The sequence below is a fragment of the Schistocerca nitens genome, chromosome 3, assembly GCF_023898315.1.
Source record: "Schistocerca nitens isolate TAMUIC-IGC-003100 chromosome 3, iqSchNite1.1, whole genome shotgun sequence".
Taxonomy (NCBI): Eukaryota; Metazoa; Arthropoda; class Insecta; order Orthoptera; family Acrididae; genus Schistocerca; species Schistocerca nitens.
Genome location: NC_064616.1, coordinates 370,567,097 through 370,585,206, shown reverse-complemented (window position 1 = coordinate 370,585,206; position 18,110 = coordinate 370,567,097). Strand labels below are relative to the sequence as shown.

The 18,110-nt window shown below is 37.2% G+C and overlaps 1 protein-coding gene across 1 annotated transcript in view; it reads right to left on the bottom strand.

Annotated features, from left to right (window-relative positions):
- Positions 1-18,110, bottom strand: part of LOC126249235 (uncharacterized) — a 492,645-nt gene that overhangs the window by 83,072 nt on the left and 391,463 nt on the right. The window contains exons 6-7 of the mRNA XM_049950892.1: positions 5,782-5,928; positions 1,131-1,276 (exon numbers count right to left, since the gene is read on the bottom strand). Coding sequence (XP_049806849.1) covers positions 1,131-1,276; positions 5,782-5,928 — 293 coding nt within the window. The remainder of the gene's footprint in view (positions 1-1,130; positions 1,277-5,781; positions 5,929-18,110) is intronic.

Here is an 18,110-nt window from a genome sequence, read left to right as displayed (position 1 = left end):
GTCCAATTGAATGACTTACACCAGGCCACTGAACCACACGAAATTATTGTTTTTTTTATATATCTGACAGTGGGTTACAAGAGACAATAACTATACTTGGGAAGGCAAGAAACTGAAAATACAAGGATGTGGACAGAGAAAGAATTTCATGGAAAACTGAATAGAAGGAAAGAGTGCAGATAGAGCAAGGGATGTCAGTTAGAATGACATGCACATGAGTTTAAGGTTAAATTTTGGGAGAGGGATGGGAGCAATGTATACTTCAAATAAAATTGGCATAGACGAGCATGCAGTCCCAAGAATTAAGCAGGAAGATGAATCGGTCATGTTTTCGGCCAATATCATGTACAAATTTCAGTTATTTTTCATCTCTGTTGAAGGTATTTTACCAGCTGTATAGCATTGGAACAGAATCCTCCAATTTGTCGCCTTACACTAAGCATTTTGGTGATGGGCTTGTTTTTCAAGATGATAATGCACAAGAACACTCCACTTATGAATATTTGCCTCTAGGAAGCAGGAACTAACCAAATGAAGTTGTCTGCAGACTGTGATGATGACATGAACCAGAATGAGAATGTTTGGAACTAGCTGAACTTGCAGCATGTTTACAAGAGGTCCTCTATGGTTTTACCAGGCTAACATTAGGGACAAAGTCAGATTTAAGGAGAAGTTCATTGGTAAACTTTGCATGACTGAGATCTGGGCTAAGACTATGATAGAATTCAATCTATCATTAAGTATTCATATTTACATACACCCCATTACCAACAGATACATTTTATGCAATATGCATGCCATTTAACAGATATGCAAAACAAATTTGGTGTTGGAGAGTGTCCACATTTCAAGGGTACTATACAGTGAAACAGTGTTACTTTAATAGTAGACTGAGGAGTAGGACAAGACATTTTTTACTGCTGTGTGCAAATATAAACATAGCACAGTAATGACAGATAGCTATTGTAACAAAACTAATGTAGGATTTATTAGGAATGTAGTTACTGCTTTATTTAAACATTCCCGATAAGTTCTTAATCACCAACAAATTGCTGCTTTTATAATGACTTAGGTTATGAATCTTAGTTACAGTACAATCTTTTTTTTTTTCCAAGGATAAAAATGTCTACCTGCAGTGGACTGCCATTTTGATGACATCATATCATCTGTTGATCGCTGCTGATGCACCAGTTCATTAATTGGTGAGTAATTGTTTGTCCTTGCCAAGTTGTCCATCGGTACTGTAGGAGGTGGTAAACAGTTTTCTGGATTTAATCTGAAACATTAATACAGAACTTCGTATAGGTTATTACCATCATTAATTTGGTGATTATCATTACTGGGATGGTGACTTTGTTTCATCAGAAGATTTCTCTGAGCATCTCAGGATTTTCCATGCTGAAATTCCAAATTTTCCTGAATCAATTTTTGTTGTATTGAAGAGCAAGATTTACTTTAATAGTTTTTGTGTTTCTACATCACATATTAGTGATTATTCCAAGTTCAACAGTGATTAAAAACAAGATACACATGAAATTGAAGATGTTGTTGTTATTCAGTAAATAATATTCAATCATTATACTTTATAATGCAGTTCTGAATTTGATATGTAGTTGCACCTTTTTGTGATACCAAATAAAACAAAATTAAAGCCACTGGCAATAACTTTACTAGTGTAAATAAAATTACAGTGGAAGGGAAAAACACAAACATTCATGCTTGCAGCATATCAGTTTTTTTTTCCACAACAAAGGCAAATTAAATACCATATGCAGTTTTCAAAATAGAATACATTCTAGAGCCCAAATAATGGCCTGAAAATTTGGAAACCTGGAGCAACAATGGAAAACTAAGCTTCCTGATACAGATTTGTCAAAATAATGTAGGGACTGCTCCTAATTATGCTGTAATACTTTTTCAGTATCACTGACAAAACTAATGAAATTACAGAAACACAGTGTAATAAACTGTGACTTAAGCTCTGATTTTCTGAATATACCGATGGAGAGATTAATACCTAAATCTCTACCTATATACCAAATAGTGAAAACAAAACAACAATTTATTTACAATTTTATCAAATATCCTATAAATTATATTCCATAATTAACATAGTCCATCACAATTATGTGCTGTGTTATGACATTGTGTAATAAATCTCAAGTATGGTATATGAGAAATTCTCACAGGAGCATGACTCAGACTATAGGCACATGACTGTGATATCAAAAAAGTTTGACGGCAACTATGCATCATGTTTCAGACTGGGAATGGTCATTGTTCAGCTGAAGCATGACCCTATGACATAGATGAAAAAGTATTACTTTGTGCTGAAGTTACTAAAAAAGAATCAGAGCCTGAATATTCAATGCTGATCTACAAAATATGTGTGTTAAAATATGGATCCATATTTTTAATTTGTGTACAAGCTTTCTGTGTTCACACCTATGGTGAGAAACAGTAAAAGAGATAAGAATACAGAGAGGCTTCACTGCCCTGGCTCTGAAGCAAGTTGAACAATACTGCCTCATGTTTTATTTGGTGAAAAAAATGTGTTTTCTAGGATACTAATGGATAATATGCAAAAGAATGATAAAATAACACCCAATGGTTAATATTTAGCTGTAACATTTAGAAATGAAAATACCCTGATTATAGTGGATAAACACTTCATACAGTATTTCATCTCTCAGCAACGCCAGTGATTTACATAAAAATGTTGTTGACACAGATTATCAGTTAAATGACTATCAAGGAGAAGACATTGAATCATAGTAAGGTAACTTAGCTCTGCTTGCTATAATACCATTCTTAACAGAAATAAATTATTTTTTTCTGCTCTCTGTTCCACAAGAAGTAAGTATACATAGGCCACTATGCATAGTGAAATATCCAAATTCTTATCCAAGCTGTAATTTTAAAAATCTTATTATTCAGTATATAGATAATAGGTACCCCATAACAGAGTAAATGGTTCATGTAAAAACTTCTTATTTAAAGAAATATACAAAATTTAGCAATCAAAAAACCCATGTGCACTTGCAAACTTGACTGGCTAATAATTATTTGTTCTATAATTTACATACCTTATTTGAAAGCTTTCAATTTCTTTTCTCTGGCTAATGTCTTGAATATTCTAAAACTGTGTAGTTACAAAGTTCTACCTATGTAAAACTGTTATTATGGTAAGTATTTGAGAATATTCAAATCTTAGAATGAGATCCTTTTAAAAATGCAATGTTATTGCCTGGTAACTCTAATTTTTCTACGATAAGGTAGGAACTTTGCATCATGATCAGAATAATGCAGACACTGCAGTATCATATTTATGTGTGATACTGGGTAGCGACTTGCAAGTACAGTGTCGGACCTGTAAGGGAATATACATAATGGATGTACGAGTACAGGTCATAGATGCATGGTTGATGACATTTGGAAGTTTGGGTCTGGCCATGAGTCATGCATGGATAACCAAGCGATAAGCGGGAAATCCGGGTTCGAGTCCTGGTCCGGCACAAATTTTCAGTCTCGCCATTCTGTTCTACAGCTGATGGTTGTCCTTATTCACAACTGCAAATTCATTTAATGTATCTAATTTTTTGTTTCCAAAAATGTATAATTTTAGTAAAACAGAATGATAGTTAATGAAATATTTTATTCAGAATATTTGAGTTTCCAGAAATTTCTTGGTGTGCTTTTCTGAATCTCAGGGACAAAACTGTGTCTCAAAATTCCATGTCAAGAAGTAGAACCTAATGTTTAGGTAATTTAGCAGTATTACACACATCTTTAAACAGGATTGTGCACAAAACCAGCCAATCTGTCTGCATCCAGAATTCATAATAAAAAATTATTATGTTAGTCCATCAGTAAGTAAATTTTCATGATAATAGTGTATAGAGTCATTGGCTTCAATTCCCAACCAAACATTTAATGAGTATTGACAATATATTATCGCCACTTTTTAAATTTTGTTAGAATCCTTGAACTCTGTGTAGCTTAGTGATGTGTTTTAAGCATGATGCTTACTATTCAAAAGCTGATCACCATCAAATTGGGACAGTAATAATCCATGATGCTGTATAAAGTTAGTTAAAAATTACCCAAAGCTGCCAACGACCAACAACTGGACTTTAGTAGAAGATGAAGACTTCTGAGGCACCACCCATCCATTCTGTCACGTCATCAAATTTACATTGCTGAGTATAAAATTCTGCTTAAACCTTAATGCGATTTAGTATGCTCTTTTGTACACAAAATAGTGTTCCAATAAATTTTTTTACAAAAGTATGAATTGTGTAGGGGATGCTTGTGGTCTAAAGCTTTCAGAAAAGCACACAGAGTTAATACGGAAATGTCTTAGAAACAGTTTACTTTCAGTTAGATGTAAATATCATGTAGTTCTGTTAATCTGCATTTAAAATGAGTGAAGAAAACTACATGATCAAATCCAGAATCTCAAATTCACAGATGAGATACATTATGGACTAAGCTACCTGATCAGTTGATATACTACAAAGTTTTTGGTTGATAATGTGTCTAAAGAATTAAAAACTATCATAGTACCTTGAACAATTACATATAACATCTTTATCCTAATGAGTTTCTCATCTGCTGGTAACCTAAAGCCATATTTCACACTATAATTTCCCATGTAAATTTGGATTGCATGATTCAGTGTCATAGTCCAGTTCTCACCTTGCTTGATGAACTTGATGGGCTTTACATGCACTGAATTCTGCTTATGATTAGATATGGCACCACAATGGTTGCTCCACTATTCTTTTCATCTCTTCTCTTTGTTAACAACAATGTTGTATGATTGTGAAGGGCATCATATTTTTTCTTTGGGTGTGTTACTACAGTTTTATTACAAATACTGAATGAATGACCTTTTCTACTATTACATTTTTGTAAATCTTTTTATGCTTTTATTTTACAGAACTACAGATACTGATAGTTATGCTTTTATTATCTTATACATACATGATTTTCCCATTAATTGTTCTAATTCACTTCTTTAAAAAAAAATCCTTCTGTTTAGCATCACTTTTGAACTTGATATGCTATATGATTCTGATGATGACTTGGTTGCTCTATAAATAAGGATAGACAAGTTTGTGTTACCATGTTTCCCTGAACTAAATAAATGTCATGCATGCTTTTTCACAGTTGAGTATTTATAATGGAAGTGGGAATACAGACATTACAGTCTGGATGGAAAACTGCTCAAACCAATAGCTAAGCAATTAATGGGAAAATCATGTATGTATAAGATAATAAAAGCATAACTACCAGTATCTGTAGTTATGTAAAATAAAAGCATAAAAAGATATACAAATATGTAATAGTAGAAAAAGGTCATTCATTCAGTATTTGTAATAATAATGTCATGTGACTAGGGCCTCCCGTCGGGTAGACCGTTCGCCGGGTGCAAGTCTTTTGATTTGACGCCACTTCGGCGACTTGTTTGTCGATGGAGATGAAATGATGATGATTAGGACAACACAACACCCAGTCCCTGAGTGGAGAAAATCTCCAACCCAGCTGGGAATCGAACCTGGGCCCTTAGGATTGACATTCTGTCGCGCTGACCACTCAGCTACCGGGGGCGGACAGTATTTGTAATAAAACTGTAGTAACACACCCAAAGAAAAAACTATGACGCCCTTCACAGTCATACAACATCTTTTAATATGGCTACAGGCTAGTGAATTTATTTCCTTTAAGGGCAAGTATTTCCAATTATCATTAAATACTATTCAAATTACAGTTACTTACGGGTATTTGCTACACTGAACATGCAAGAAGTTCAGAGCCTTATCTAATATTTGTTGAGAGAATTCTACAGCAGACTCTGGGTCAGCTGCTGATCCACAATTACGTTTTGTTTCACTCAGAACACATTCACGAAACTGATTATGGAAACTGAAAGGAACAAAAATGCATTAGAATATGTTTCTGAACTCACTGATGATTGTATTTTGTGAAATATCCAAAAATATTCAAAAAATGAGATACACTAAGACAAATATACTAGCAAACTGATGTTAAATGTTAAGGACTGTAATGCATTATAGATTTACAGAACAAAAATTTAGTTACTTTCAGGGAAAAAATCAAATCATATAAGATATTCATTTCTGCATTGTAAATATTATCTTTTATGAAACAGATATCATATGTAACTATAATATAGAAAAATATAGGAACAAAAGGCTAATATGCTTTGCTTTAAATAATTAAATATTTCATCAATTTGTTTGTTTATTTTTTTAGCCCATAGACAGCTTTCAATCTGCATGAGGCATCATCCACATACATATCTGGTGTAACACTTTTCAGTTAAGCTTATGGTACATGGGCCACATTTAATTATATTATCTACACTTGCCATATACATACTCTAAAGAATAACAGGGTCAGAAGCTGTTCGTTTCAATTTGAATTAATAGATCATTTACATTACTTTTTACAAATGCATCAACAGTGTAGAAAGTTGTATTTTGCAGCCAGGTTTATATTTCCATTCTGAAATTACTAATTTTCTTCCACCTCCCACTTGGTAATTTCTTAATAAATTTTTTTTCCTAACTGCAGAAAGTTATACACACTGCCTTATAAAAAAATTAAAGCACTCAGAAGATGTGGTCAGGCATCAACTTTACATTGTACACATGCACACCATCACTGGGTATGTAAATGTTCAGAACTGAAATTCACTGTAACAGATAGAATGGTCACCAGAATATATTTGTGTTGTTCATGTTTAGTGTCAGATGTTCAGTAATCAGCGGAATACATGGAGATGCCACATATTCATGTGTGGCAGTGTTATCAGCACACTGAGGTGTTTTAAAAGGGTCTTATTGAGGATCTTCATTTGGCCAGGTTGTCAAATCATGCAATATCCAAATTTGTGGGGCATTCAGCTGTAACAGTTGTCTAACATTGGACAGCATGGGAACTTGAGGGCAGACATATTCATTGTCAAGTTTCCATTTGACAGCATCTGACCACCACAAGGGAGGATTGCCATACTGTTCCTTCAAACCTGTGCCTGCTATTCAAGAACATGTAATGGTGGGTCATTCTGCACCGCTAGTCAAAGACCAGTAGCAGCCAGACTTGGGAATTACTGTCGCATGCTGTTAACACCGCAACACAAATTCTTCAACTGAGTGGTGCCATGACTGGGAAGCATGAACTGCTGATGAATGGCATCACACTGTGTTCAACAATCAATCATAGCTCTTCATTTCCATGAATGACTCTCATAGGTGAGTATAACAGTAGCCCAGTGTTACTCCTGGCATCATTGTGTGTACCCATGGAGTATGACTTCAGGTCATGGTTGATAGTGATTGAGGGGACTCTGACAACACAACGATGCATTATGAACATCCTGCATATTCATGTGTTATGTCTCTTGTGTTGTGGTACTGAGTCAGATAGCACAGTGGTTAGCACACTGGACTTGAATCCAGGGGGATGACAGTTACAATCTGCTTCCAGCCATCCTAATTTAGGTTTCCATGATCTTACTAAAACACTCCATGCAAATGCTAGGATGGTTCCTTTGACATGGCACAGCAGGTTTCTTTCTCCAACATTAAGAAAAATTCAAGGTTGCATTCCATATCTAATGACCCTATTGTCGACAGGATATTAAAAGCTAATCTTCCTTCTTTTTTTAGTATCTTTATGCCATTTTTCAACAGGAAAGTGCGCATCCACATGTGGCGCATGTCTCCATGAACTGTCTGCATGATATACTCCCATGACCATCAAGATCCCCAGATTTGTCCCCGATAGAATGTGTGGAGTGTGCTCAGATAGTAACCCTGTTCCAGTGGCAGTGTCCAGGATATCAGGGATAATGTGCAACAGTTGAGGGTAGCTTGCCTCAGAAGAGGGTACAATGGTCTTACGACACTTGTACCAACTGAATCAGTGCACACATCCAGGACAGAAAGGTGCAACATCATACTGATATTTGGGCTCATACTACCAGGTTGTTCATAAATTTGACTCAGTTTTGTAATCGCTGAAATAATATCACGTATCTGTGCACCCCATAAAGTTTCATTTCATTTCCTCTTCTCATTCTATGTGAAAATTTTATATACACTGATGGAAAAAAATTGCAACACCAAAAAATAATTAATGCAGAGTAATGAAATTTCAGGAATGCAATTATCTAGGAAACATTTTTAAGTGATTAACACTTCAAGATCACAGGTTAATGTAAGCACAGGATAAGCCATTGCATATGTGAAATTCTGGTATATTAATAACTGGTTTAACTGCCAGAATGTTAAATGCAAGCATGCAAACATGTGTGCATTATGTCGTACAGGAGCCAGATGTCAGTTTGTGGGATGGAGGTTCCAGGTCTGTTGCATTTGGTTGGTCAATGCAGGAATGGTTAATGCTGTCTTTGGATGACATTGGAGTTGTCATCCAATGATGTCCCATGTGTGCTTGATTGTAGACAGATCTGGTTATTGAGCAGGCAAAGGCATGTCGACACTCTGTAGAGCATGTTGGGCTACAGCAGTAGTATGTGGGAGACCTACCCTGTTGAAAAATACCCCCTGGAATGCTTTTCACATATTACAGAACAACAGGTCAAATCACCAGATTCACGTACAAATTTGGAGTCAGAGTGTGTGATAACTATGAGAGTGCTCCCTCAATTGGCCTCCTCCTAATCAACACATGGCCATCACTGGCACCAAGGCAGAACCAGCTTTCACAGAAAACACAACAGACCTCCAACTTTCCTCCAAAAATCTCTTGTTTGACACCACTGAAGTCATAAATGGCAGTGGTTTGGGGTCAGTGGAATGCATAACTACAGGGCATCTGGCTCGGACCTATCCTCGACGTAACCAATTTGTAACAGTTTGTTGTGTCACTGTGATGTAAACTGCTGCTCTGCTGCTGCAGATGCAGCACGAGGGACCAGAGCCGCATGCTGAACATATGGTCTTCTCTCTCGCTAGTGGCTGTATATTCGCGTGACCTCCACTGCCAGCAATCATGTACAGTGGCTATATTCCTGCCAAGACTTTCTGTAGTATCGCAAGAGAAGCTTCCAGCTTCTCATAGCCCTATTACACAACCTTGTTCACAGTCAGTGAGCTGCTAATAGTGGTGCCTCTGTCACCTTAAGGGCATTCTTGACTAAAATTAACTCACCAAGTCCAGTCTCAAAGGTAACTTACACTCGTGACTATTATAGCAACTGTTTGAAGCAAACCTGATTTGCATCCTCATAGTAGTGCTACTAGTGTCACTCTTATGTGACTGGTGCCAAATTGGAATAGACTTCATCTTGCAGATGTAGAAACACGCATACCAACTTTTGCTTGTGTTGCTCAACTCCTTCTCAGGGTGTTTTTTTTTTTTTTTTTCAGTGTATATATGAAACATCATGGGTTAAGAGGGTATGTGATGTTATTTCACAAAACTGAGTATGTACAAATAAAGAGAATATTCAAAGAGAGAGTCCCTACTCCTGGTTCTGTAAGAGTGGATGTGTGGTCTTCTATCATTTTCATCTCAATATATCTTGGCATACATAAGCATTTGGAATATGTATAGACTTATGACAGTCAATATTTTATTTTCAGTGAAATGCATTTTGAGGAGACTGTTGATTCTCAGATCCTACATATATCTAATGGTTTTTTCCTGGCAAAGAAAAATTTTTTTGGCTCCAGCAGAGTTCTCCCATAACAGTGCACCAAAGTTTAGTATATGCCTAGTAGACAAAAGGATGAGTCACATGAGTGTTATATAAGCAATCCCTTTGTCAACTAACTGCATATTTCAGGTATACTATATTGTGAAACAGCTATTGAAGTCAAGCATGTCGTGCTCATTAGCATGTTGTGCCACATGGTGGTCAGTTCTCTTCGTGGCCATATTTTGGTGATGGCCATTCATTCTGATGGACAGCTGTTGGTCATGTCCACATAAAATGCTGTGCAGAAATCGCAGATGAGCTGGTATATCCTGTGGCTGCTATCCTTATTCCTCCACAACCTCAACACCTTCTCTCCCATCTGCATCACCTGCTCCTTCTCAACACGATTTGTCACCTACCTGGATGTTCACCTGTACTTCACTGATGGCTGCATCAGATAGGACCAATTATTATTATGCCCACTAACCACCAACAGTATCTGCATTTTGACAGCTGACACCCATTCCACACCGAAAAGTTTCTCCCATGTAACCTGGCCACCTGCAGATGGCGTATCTGCATTGACAAGGGTTCCCTTTCCCAGTATGCTGAAGGTGTCACAAACGTTTTCTCAAACAGGCACTACCCCAAACCTAGTCAGCAAACATATTTCCCATACCATTTTATGAGAGAATGACCACCAAATATCTGTCCATCAGAACGAATGGCCACTGCCAAAATGTAGACAAGAACAGGCTTGACCGCCCAATGGCAGAACATGCAGCTAAACACATGACCGAGTTCAGTGGCTGCTTCACAACCTGTGCAATTTGGATCTTCCCCTCTAGCACAAGCTTTTATGAACTATGCTTACCCACTGTCCCCACACCTTCTTCCCAACAGTTTCCCCTTCTCCCAATCCATGCCTTGTCTCCACCTCATCTTCATCACATGCCACACCTCACCAGCTCCAGAGCCTGTGTGTCAAATACCTAGCCTATGCATCTGCCACCCTTCCCTCCCACATTCCTAGCCTGTGTACCTACAACTCCCTCCAAACTGTGAGGTAAATGACCAAAGGGGATTTATTCTGAAAGCCAGCAAGGTTTTCATTTTTGTGTGTGTGTATGTATGCCGACAACTTAGTAGTTCCACTGTTCAGTGAGAATATCCTTTTCTCATATATTTCTTACATTTTGCCACATCTTTTGAAAGCTAAATATGTGTCATATTTCAAGGAGGAACTTTGGATGTTAGATTTGGGGAAGAACATGTTGACGAACTGTGGCTCGAGTTTAGAAGAGCAATTGGCCAAGCACCAACTAGATGTGTACCCAGTAGCAAAGTTCATTATGTGAGGGGCTCTCCATGATATACAATCTCTGTAAAAAAAAAAACTTCTAAGGAAACATACAGTAAATGTAAAAGAAGGCATAGGGATATGGATAGAGAGATGCTAAATGCTATTGTGGTGCAAAAAACACCATTCTTTGATTACCAAAACTTGGGGCTAATGTCTGTATCTCAATGATTAATGAAGTTGTTAAAATATGTTGATCTTTGTTGTTTGAGTCCATGGCCACTCTTTGTTGTGGTGGAAGGAGATTACAAATATCTTTATTGAGTCAAAAGTTATTTCATTTAAAAAAGTTAAGTATGTCACCCTGCACATAAATATTCCACTTTTACCATAACTTATCAGTCTTCCTCAGCATTGCAACTGGCTGATGACATTTCATTTGTGCGCTGACACTATGGCAACATGTCATACATTACCACATTCTGCCTACTGTAATGACACACTGAATGAGTTACTCATAAGATTATATCACTCACAAGTGTGAATTGTGATTCATCTATCATCTCTTCAATGCTTCCGTTATTTGGAAACTTTATTAAATTTTACACTGAAGTGAATTACTATAAATTCCTAGCTTCTGTGAAACTAAACCTTTCTTAGAACTGGCCACAAAGGATATTCAGCTGTCAGTCAGTATGACATATATTCAATTTAATAGTTTTTGAGAATACTGCTAACTTTTGTGATAGACAAGGACAACCTTTTATCTCTCCTGTTCTCCTTCAGTATTAATGTTTGTGGTCAGAGGACTTTGTCAGTCTGGGAAGTGTAGTTTTTATACAGATGCTGTAATTCATATTCGAGCCTATCTTTGCATAACAGAAACATGTCTTTTTATTTATTTATTTACACGTGAAGTTCCTTAGGACAAAATTGAGGAGCAAATCTCCAAGGTCATGGAATGTGTCAGTACATAAAATTACAACATAAAAGTAAAAAAATACCCAGACTCATGAACTGGGTTCAACAAGAGATTCATGAACTTACACCACTTACTGCCCGAACCACCCATTTCCGAGCCAAAAATATCCTTTTAGAATGGAAAGAGTTACCCCAAAATATAATATATGACATAAGCAAATGAAAAACACAAAATAGACTAAATTTTGTGTCGAACAATCTTTCACTTCAGATAGCGTTCAAATAGTAAAAATGGCAGCATTAAGTCTTTGAACAAGATCCTGAACATGGGATTTACACGACAGTTTACTATCTATATGAACACCTAGAGATTTGAACTGTTCAGTTTCACTACTCATATGCTCATTCTGTGAAATTAAAATGTCAGGTTTTGTTGAATTGTGTGTTAGAAACTGTAAAAACAGAGTCTTACTGCGATTTAGCATTAGTTTATTTTCTACAAGCCATGAACTTAGGTCATGAAATTGAGCCAATGTTGCACACAACATCCTTTACTACCATGCTAATGTCATCAGCAAACAGAAATATTTGTCACCAGTAATATTTGAGGGCATATCGTTTATTTAAATAAGGAACAGGAGTGGCTGCAACACTGATCCCTAGGGCACCCCCCACTTGACTGTACTCCACTGACACTCCACACCACAGCCATTGTCAACATTGTGAATAATGACCTTCTGCTGTCTGTTGCTAAAGTAAGAGATGAACCAATTGTGAGCTACTCCCCATATTCCATAATGGCCCAACTTTTAGAGCAATATTTTGTGATCAACACAATCAAATGCCTTAGTTAAATCAAAAAATATGCCTAACATTCGAAACTTTTTGTTTAACCCACCCAGAACCTCACAGAGAAAAGAGAACATAGCATTTTCAGTTGTTAAATGACTTCTAAAGCTGAACTGTACATTTGATAGCAAATCCTGTGATATAAAATGATCAATTATCCTTACATACACAGCCTTTGCAATAACTTTAGCAAACACTGATGGCATAGAAATAGGTCTAAAATTGTCTACATTATCCCTTTCTCCATTTTTATAAAGCGGCTGTACTACTGGGTACTTTACTCGTTCAGGAAACTGACCATTACTAAAGGAAACATTACAAATATGGCTAAGTACAGGGCTAACATGCACAGCACAGTACTTCAATATTCTGCTAGGCACTCCATCATCTCCATGAGAGTCCTTAGTCTTCACTGATTTAATTATTGACTCAATCTCCCCCTTGTCTGTATCACAGAGGAGTATTTCAGACATCAATCTCAGAAAGGCATTTGCTAAGAAAGTTATATGATTCCCTATAGAAACTAAATTTTTATTTAATTCACCACCAATACTCAGAAAATGATTGTTACGACCTTCTGCTGCTGACCAGACACTTCCTTCACAACTGACCATATGGTTTTAATTTTATCCTGTGAATTAGCTATTCTATTTGCATGCCACATACTCTTTGGCTTGCTAATAACATTTTGAGCATGTTACAGTACTGTTTGTAATGGGCTACTGTAGTAGCTTGATTTTGACTACTTCTAATATTTTGATATAATTCTCGCTTTGTTCTGCATGATATCCTTATCCCACTAGTCAGCCACCCGGGCTGCGTATTACTGCTAGTACCCTATTTAAAACGTTCTAGAGGAAAACAACTCTCAAAGGGCATGAGAAATGTGTTAGGAAAGCATTGTATTTATCATCTATGTTATCGGCATTATAAACATCCTGCCACTCTTGTTCCTTGGCAAGGTTTAAAAAACACTCTATCACTGTTGGATTAATTTTCCTACATGGTTCATAATTATATGTGACATTTGTTTGAGTACAAAAGCCTTATAGTGTTAAAATTTGTGCATCCTGGTCTGAAAGGACATTCAGCCTTTCACTAACAGAGTGCCCATCTTCTAATGAAATGAATTAAGGTATTGTCTATGGTTGTGCTGCTGTTCCCCTGCACCCTAGTTGGAAAAAACACAATCTGCATCAGATCATATGAATTTAGGAAATCTACCAACATCCTTTTTCTTGCACCATCATATACAAAACTTATATTGAAGTCACCACATATAACCAATTTCTAGTACTTCCAACAAGTGAATCAGAACCCTCTCTAGCTTGAGCAGAAATGCTCTGAAGTCGGAGTTAGTGGACCTATAAACGACAACAATTAGAAGTTAAGGTTCACTAAATTCAACTGCCCCTGCACAACATTAAAATATCTGTTCAGTACAGTGCTGTGATATGTCTGTGGACTCCCCCACCCTGCAAGGAATTCCTTGAAAAACAGCCTACTAATCTGTATCCTGGTAAAGGATGTCATCTTTAATACTTAATGTCTGTATATTGGATGAAGACAACAGTTAATATGACAGTATTGAAACTTACTATGGCCTATTTCATACATAAATATTCAAAACAAAGCAACCAACAGCAAAAAAGCAGAAGCAATTAACCAATAACAATCTACCACTGCAGTGACAGTATACATGACAATAGTTCGTAGAAACTCTAACTGGAGCACATTTTGTTGTGAAAAATAGGACAGTGCATGGAAGAAGATGAATAAACTGATTACAAAACAGGATTACAGTGATTAAATGTAACTTTTATGCATATGACCACAACTGCATGATATTACCTCACAGCAACAGTTGAAGATGTGTACAATATGCAAAAACTGAACAACTGGAGAATATGTGCGTGAAACTGAAGACAGAATGATAGTTTTGACACCAGGCGTTAGCCACAGAGGTCAGTCTGATAATGATAAACATTATTACCTGAGGCCTTGAACAAGAACACACTGCACACACAAAATCTGTAACTTGTTGCCAGTAAGAAGGAATGGACTAAAGATGGGATTTTAACATAAGCATTGAACCAATAATTTTGAAGGAGTATGAGGTAGGAAGTTACATACTTGGCACTTCTGTATATTAGATAGCACCTGATGATAGTTACAACACACCTAGAGAACGTATTGTACCAGGAAGACATTACTGCTTAGATCCAAAATCTCATAACCTGAATATTATTTGCATGTGCTGTAGTACAAAGAATTTTGCTCTCTCTTTATTCTATGTGCTTCTTATCAATTTACTTTTGTAATCTGGAGGTATTATAGTGATGAAAAATTTCTCCTCAGGAAGGCATCTTGTGATGCATTTTGGTCATGTGGACACTTTGTAAAAACTGAAGTGAGCATCAGGTCTAAACACTTAGGAATTTTGACAGATGCCATAATTCTGTTGCAGGGTCCACATGTTGCCAAGGTTGTTTCGACTACACTGCAGAAGTTTTGCTGGAAAGCCTTTACACATCCTCCAAACAGCACCAATATACACCCATGTGATGTAAGTGTTCTTCGAGCCCTGAAGGAAACATTCATGGCTGTTGATCTGCTTCGGACTAAGAGGTGCACATCTTAGTGCAATCATGGTTCTGGAGGCAACTGCAAACATTTTTCCATGAAGGCAATGACCATATTGTCTCACAATGAGATAAATGTATTAACAGTTATGTTGATTACATATGAAATAATAAAATGTTTACTTACTTTCTTTCCATATGCCTCATTTTCATTTGACTGCCGTTTATATACATTTCCATCCTTGTTTATATGCCTATCTGCCACTCAATGCTTCTACTACGTGATGATTATCTTGACTCGTCTCACTGTACATATTCCACCCAGAATTTTCAAGTAGCATGTTAAGTTTTCATATTTTATTATGATACATATTTAAGATATAAATGGATTACTAGCAGTTCTCATGAGAACAGGGTATTTTAAAATGGATATTTCAATCTGCAGCAGAGTGTGCTCTATTCTGAATCTTACTGACAGATTAAAAGTGTTGTATAAAACATTGTCAGACTTCTTGTCATGACAGTTCAGGGTAAAACCACGAGCTTTCAATTATTTCCACCATTGACACTGTCAGGAACAACTGACTGTCAAAATTCCTGCTGTGGTGGCCTTGTATAGCCCAAAGATGGCATCTGATTGGACTGGGACACAGTTTTAATCTGCCAGGAATTTTTAAAACGGTATATGCTACATAATGAAATATTCATTCTGGTAACAATCCCCTGCGTGATGACTAAGCCATTTCATCACAATATCCTTCCTTCCAACAGTGCTAGTCCCACAAGTTATGCTGGAAAACGTCAGTGAAGTTTGATAAATACGTGAGAGATACTGACAGAAGTGAAGTTGTGGGGGCACGCTGTGAGCTATGACTTAGTCAGTAAGAATATTGTCCACAAAAGGTGAGATTCTGGGCTTGAATCCTAATCCAGCACAGAGCTTTAATCTACCAGAAAGTTTGAAGGTGATCTTTTGCTTAATGTGTTTGCATGTAGGAACTTCATACAGGAGTACTTTATGTATGATAAAATGATGTAGTATTTGATTATGAACACAAATAATAATGAAGTGGGTAACATATTTTTGTGAAGCAGAATTGTCTAAAATACTACTAATGAACCTAGCACTTTGGAGCTTTAATTTAAGTGGTTTATGCTATTTTTGGTTTAAGAGAAGATATAAAATGTTGATAAATTAAGAACTCATAGGATCTGAAGCTATTAATGGAATTGAAGGTAAAGTAGTTTTGCATGTATGGATAATACACTCATGTTCAGAGAAAACAGAACACCTTGAACAACTAGAGATAGGACATTCTATTCACAGGACATGTACATTAGTATGTTCTGCAGAAATGATTAGCATTTGAACCAGGTCGCCTGTGGGTCCAATTCCAACACTGATATTGTGGTGCAATGCCACCTACCAGTGAAATGTGCCTGCACTCTCATTGTCACTATAAACTGAAAGTAATGGATCAGTGTGACTTAAGCAGGTGTGCATGATGCCTTGTAGTTGTATGCGTGAACTATACCATCAATCAGTAAGTGTGAAAGAGGACACATTATTGGCGTGAGAAAATGTGATGCACCCATCCACGAAACTGCTGCTCATGCAGGATGAATTGTTTTGGCAGTGCAACCATGTGTTCGCAATGGTTCGTGGAAGGCCACAGAACAGGATGAGATGGGTCAGGTCACACTACCCAGAGCCCCCCCGCCCCCCCCCCCCACCCTCTTCTGAGAAGATTGAGACCTCAATAGTGTAAGAGTGTAACAAGTCATATGCTATCAGGAGTGACAGTCCATCACTGTTTATTATGGCATGGGTTACATGCACATTGTCTACCTCTCCACCTACCTTTGATGAATGTGCAGAAACATGCTAGACAGCAATGGTGTATAGAACGAGATCACTGGGGACAGAAATGGCATCATATACTGTTTTCAGATGAATCTAGGTTCTGTTTGTTTGAAAATGATGGCCAAATTTTGGTGTGCCACAGACAGGGGGAATGGCATCACAGTGACTGCATTCACAAAATACATACAGCACCAACTCAAGGCCTTATGGTGTGGGGTGCTACTGGGTACAGCCACAAATCACAGTTGGTACATGTCCAGGGCACTGTGACCAGTGTGACGTGTAGCCATATCCTCTCTGCACAACACCCCAGGTGCCATTTTTCACCAAGACTATGCACTACCACATGTTGCTGCATGAACACATACCTTCTTGGCGTCACAGGGTGTCAGTCTTTTGCCCTGGCCTGCCAGATCACACACTCATTGCCAGTCAAAAATGTGTGGAATATGGTGAAATGATGGGTGCAGCACTGTGACCCAGTGCCAACCACCACAGTGGAACTTTGGAAGCAGCGGACCACAGCCTAGTTGCCTATACCACAGGATGCTATTAGCACCTTATACACATCGATTTCATCTTGCATGGGACAAGTTATCAGTGTCCATGGTGGACCCTGTACCTACTAAGCAGCAGGACACATGCTGAACCGAGATGACTGAAATGCTTATCATTTCTGCAGAACATACTATTGTACATGTCATGTGAATATCAGTGTCATACCTCTGGTTGCGCGATGTGTTTTGTTTTTTTCTGACCATAGGAGTATTATTAATATAAGATTAGCAATGATGGTGCAGATGAGATTACATTAAGGAATTAATTTAGCAGCATCTATACACCCAGAATATTTCGACCAATAACTATGTTTTTATGTGTTTGAGAGATTTGCTTTGTGTT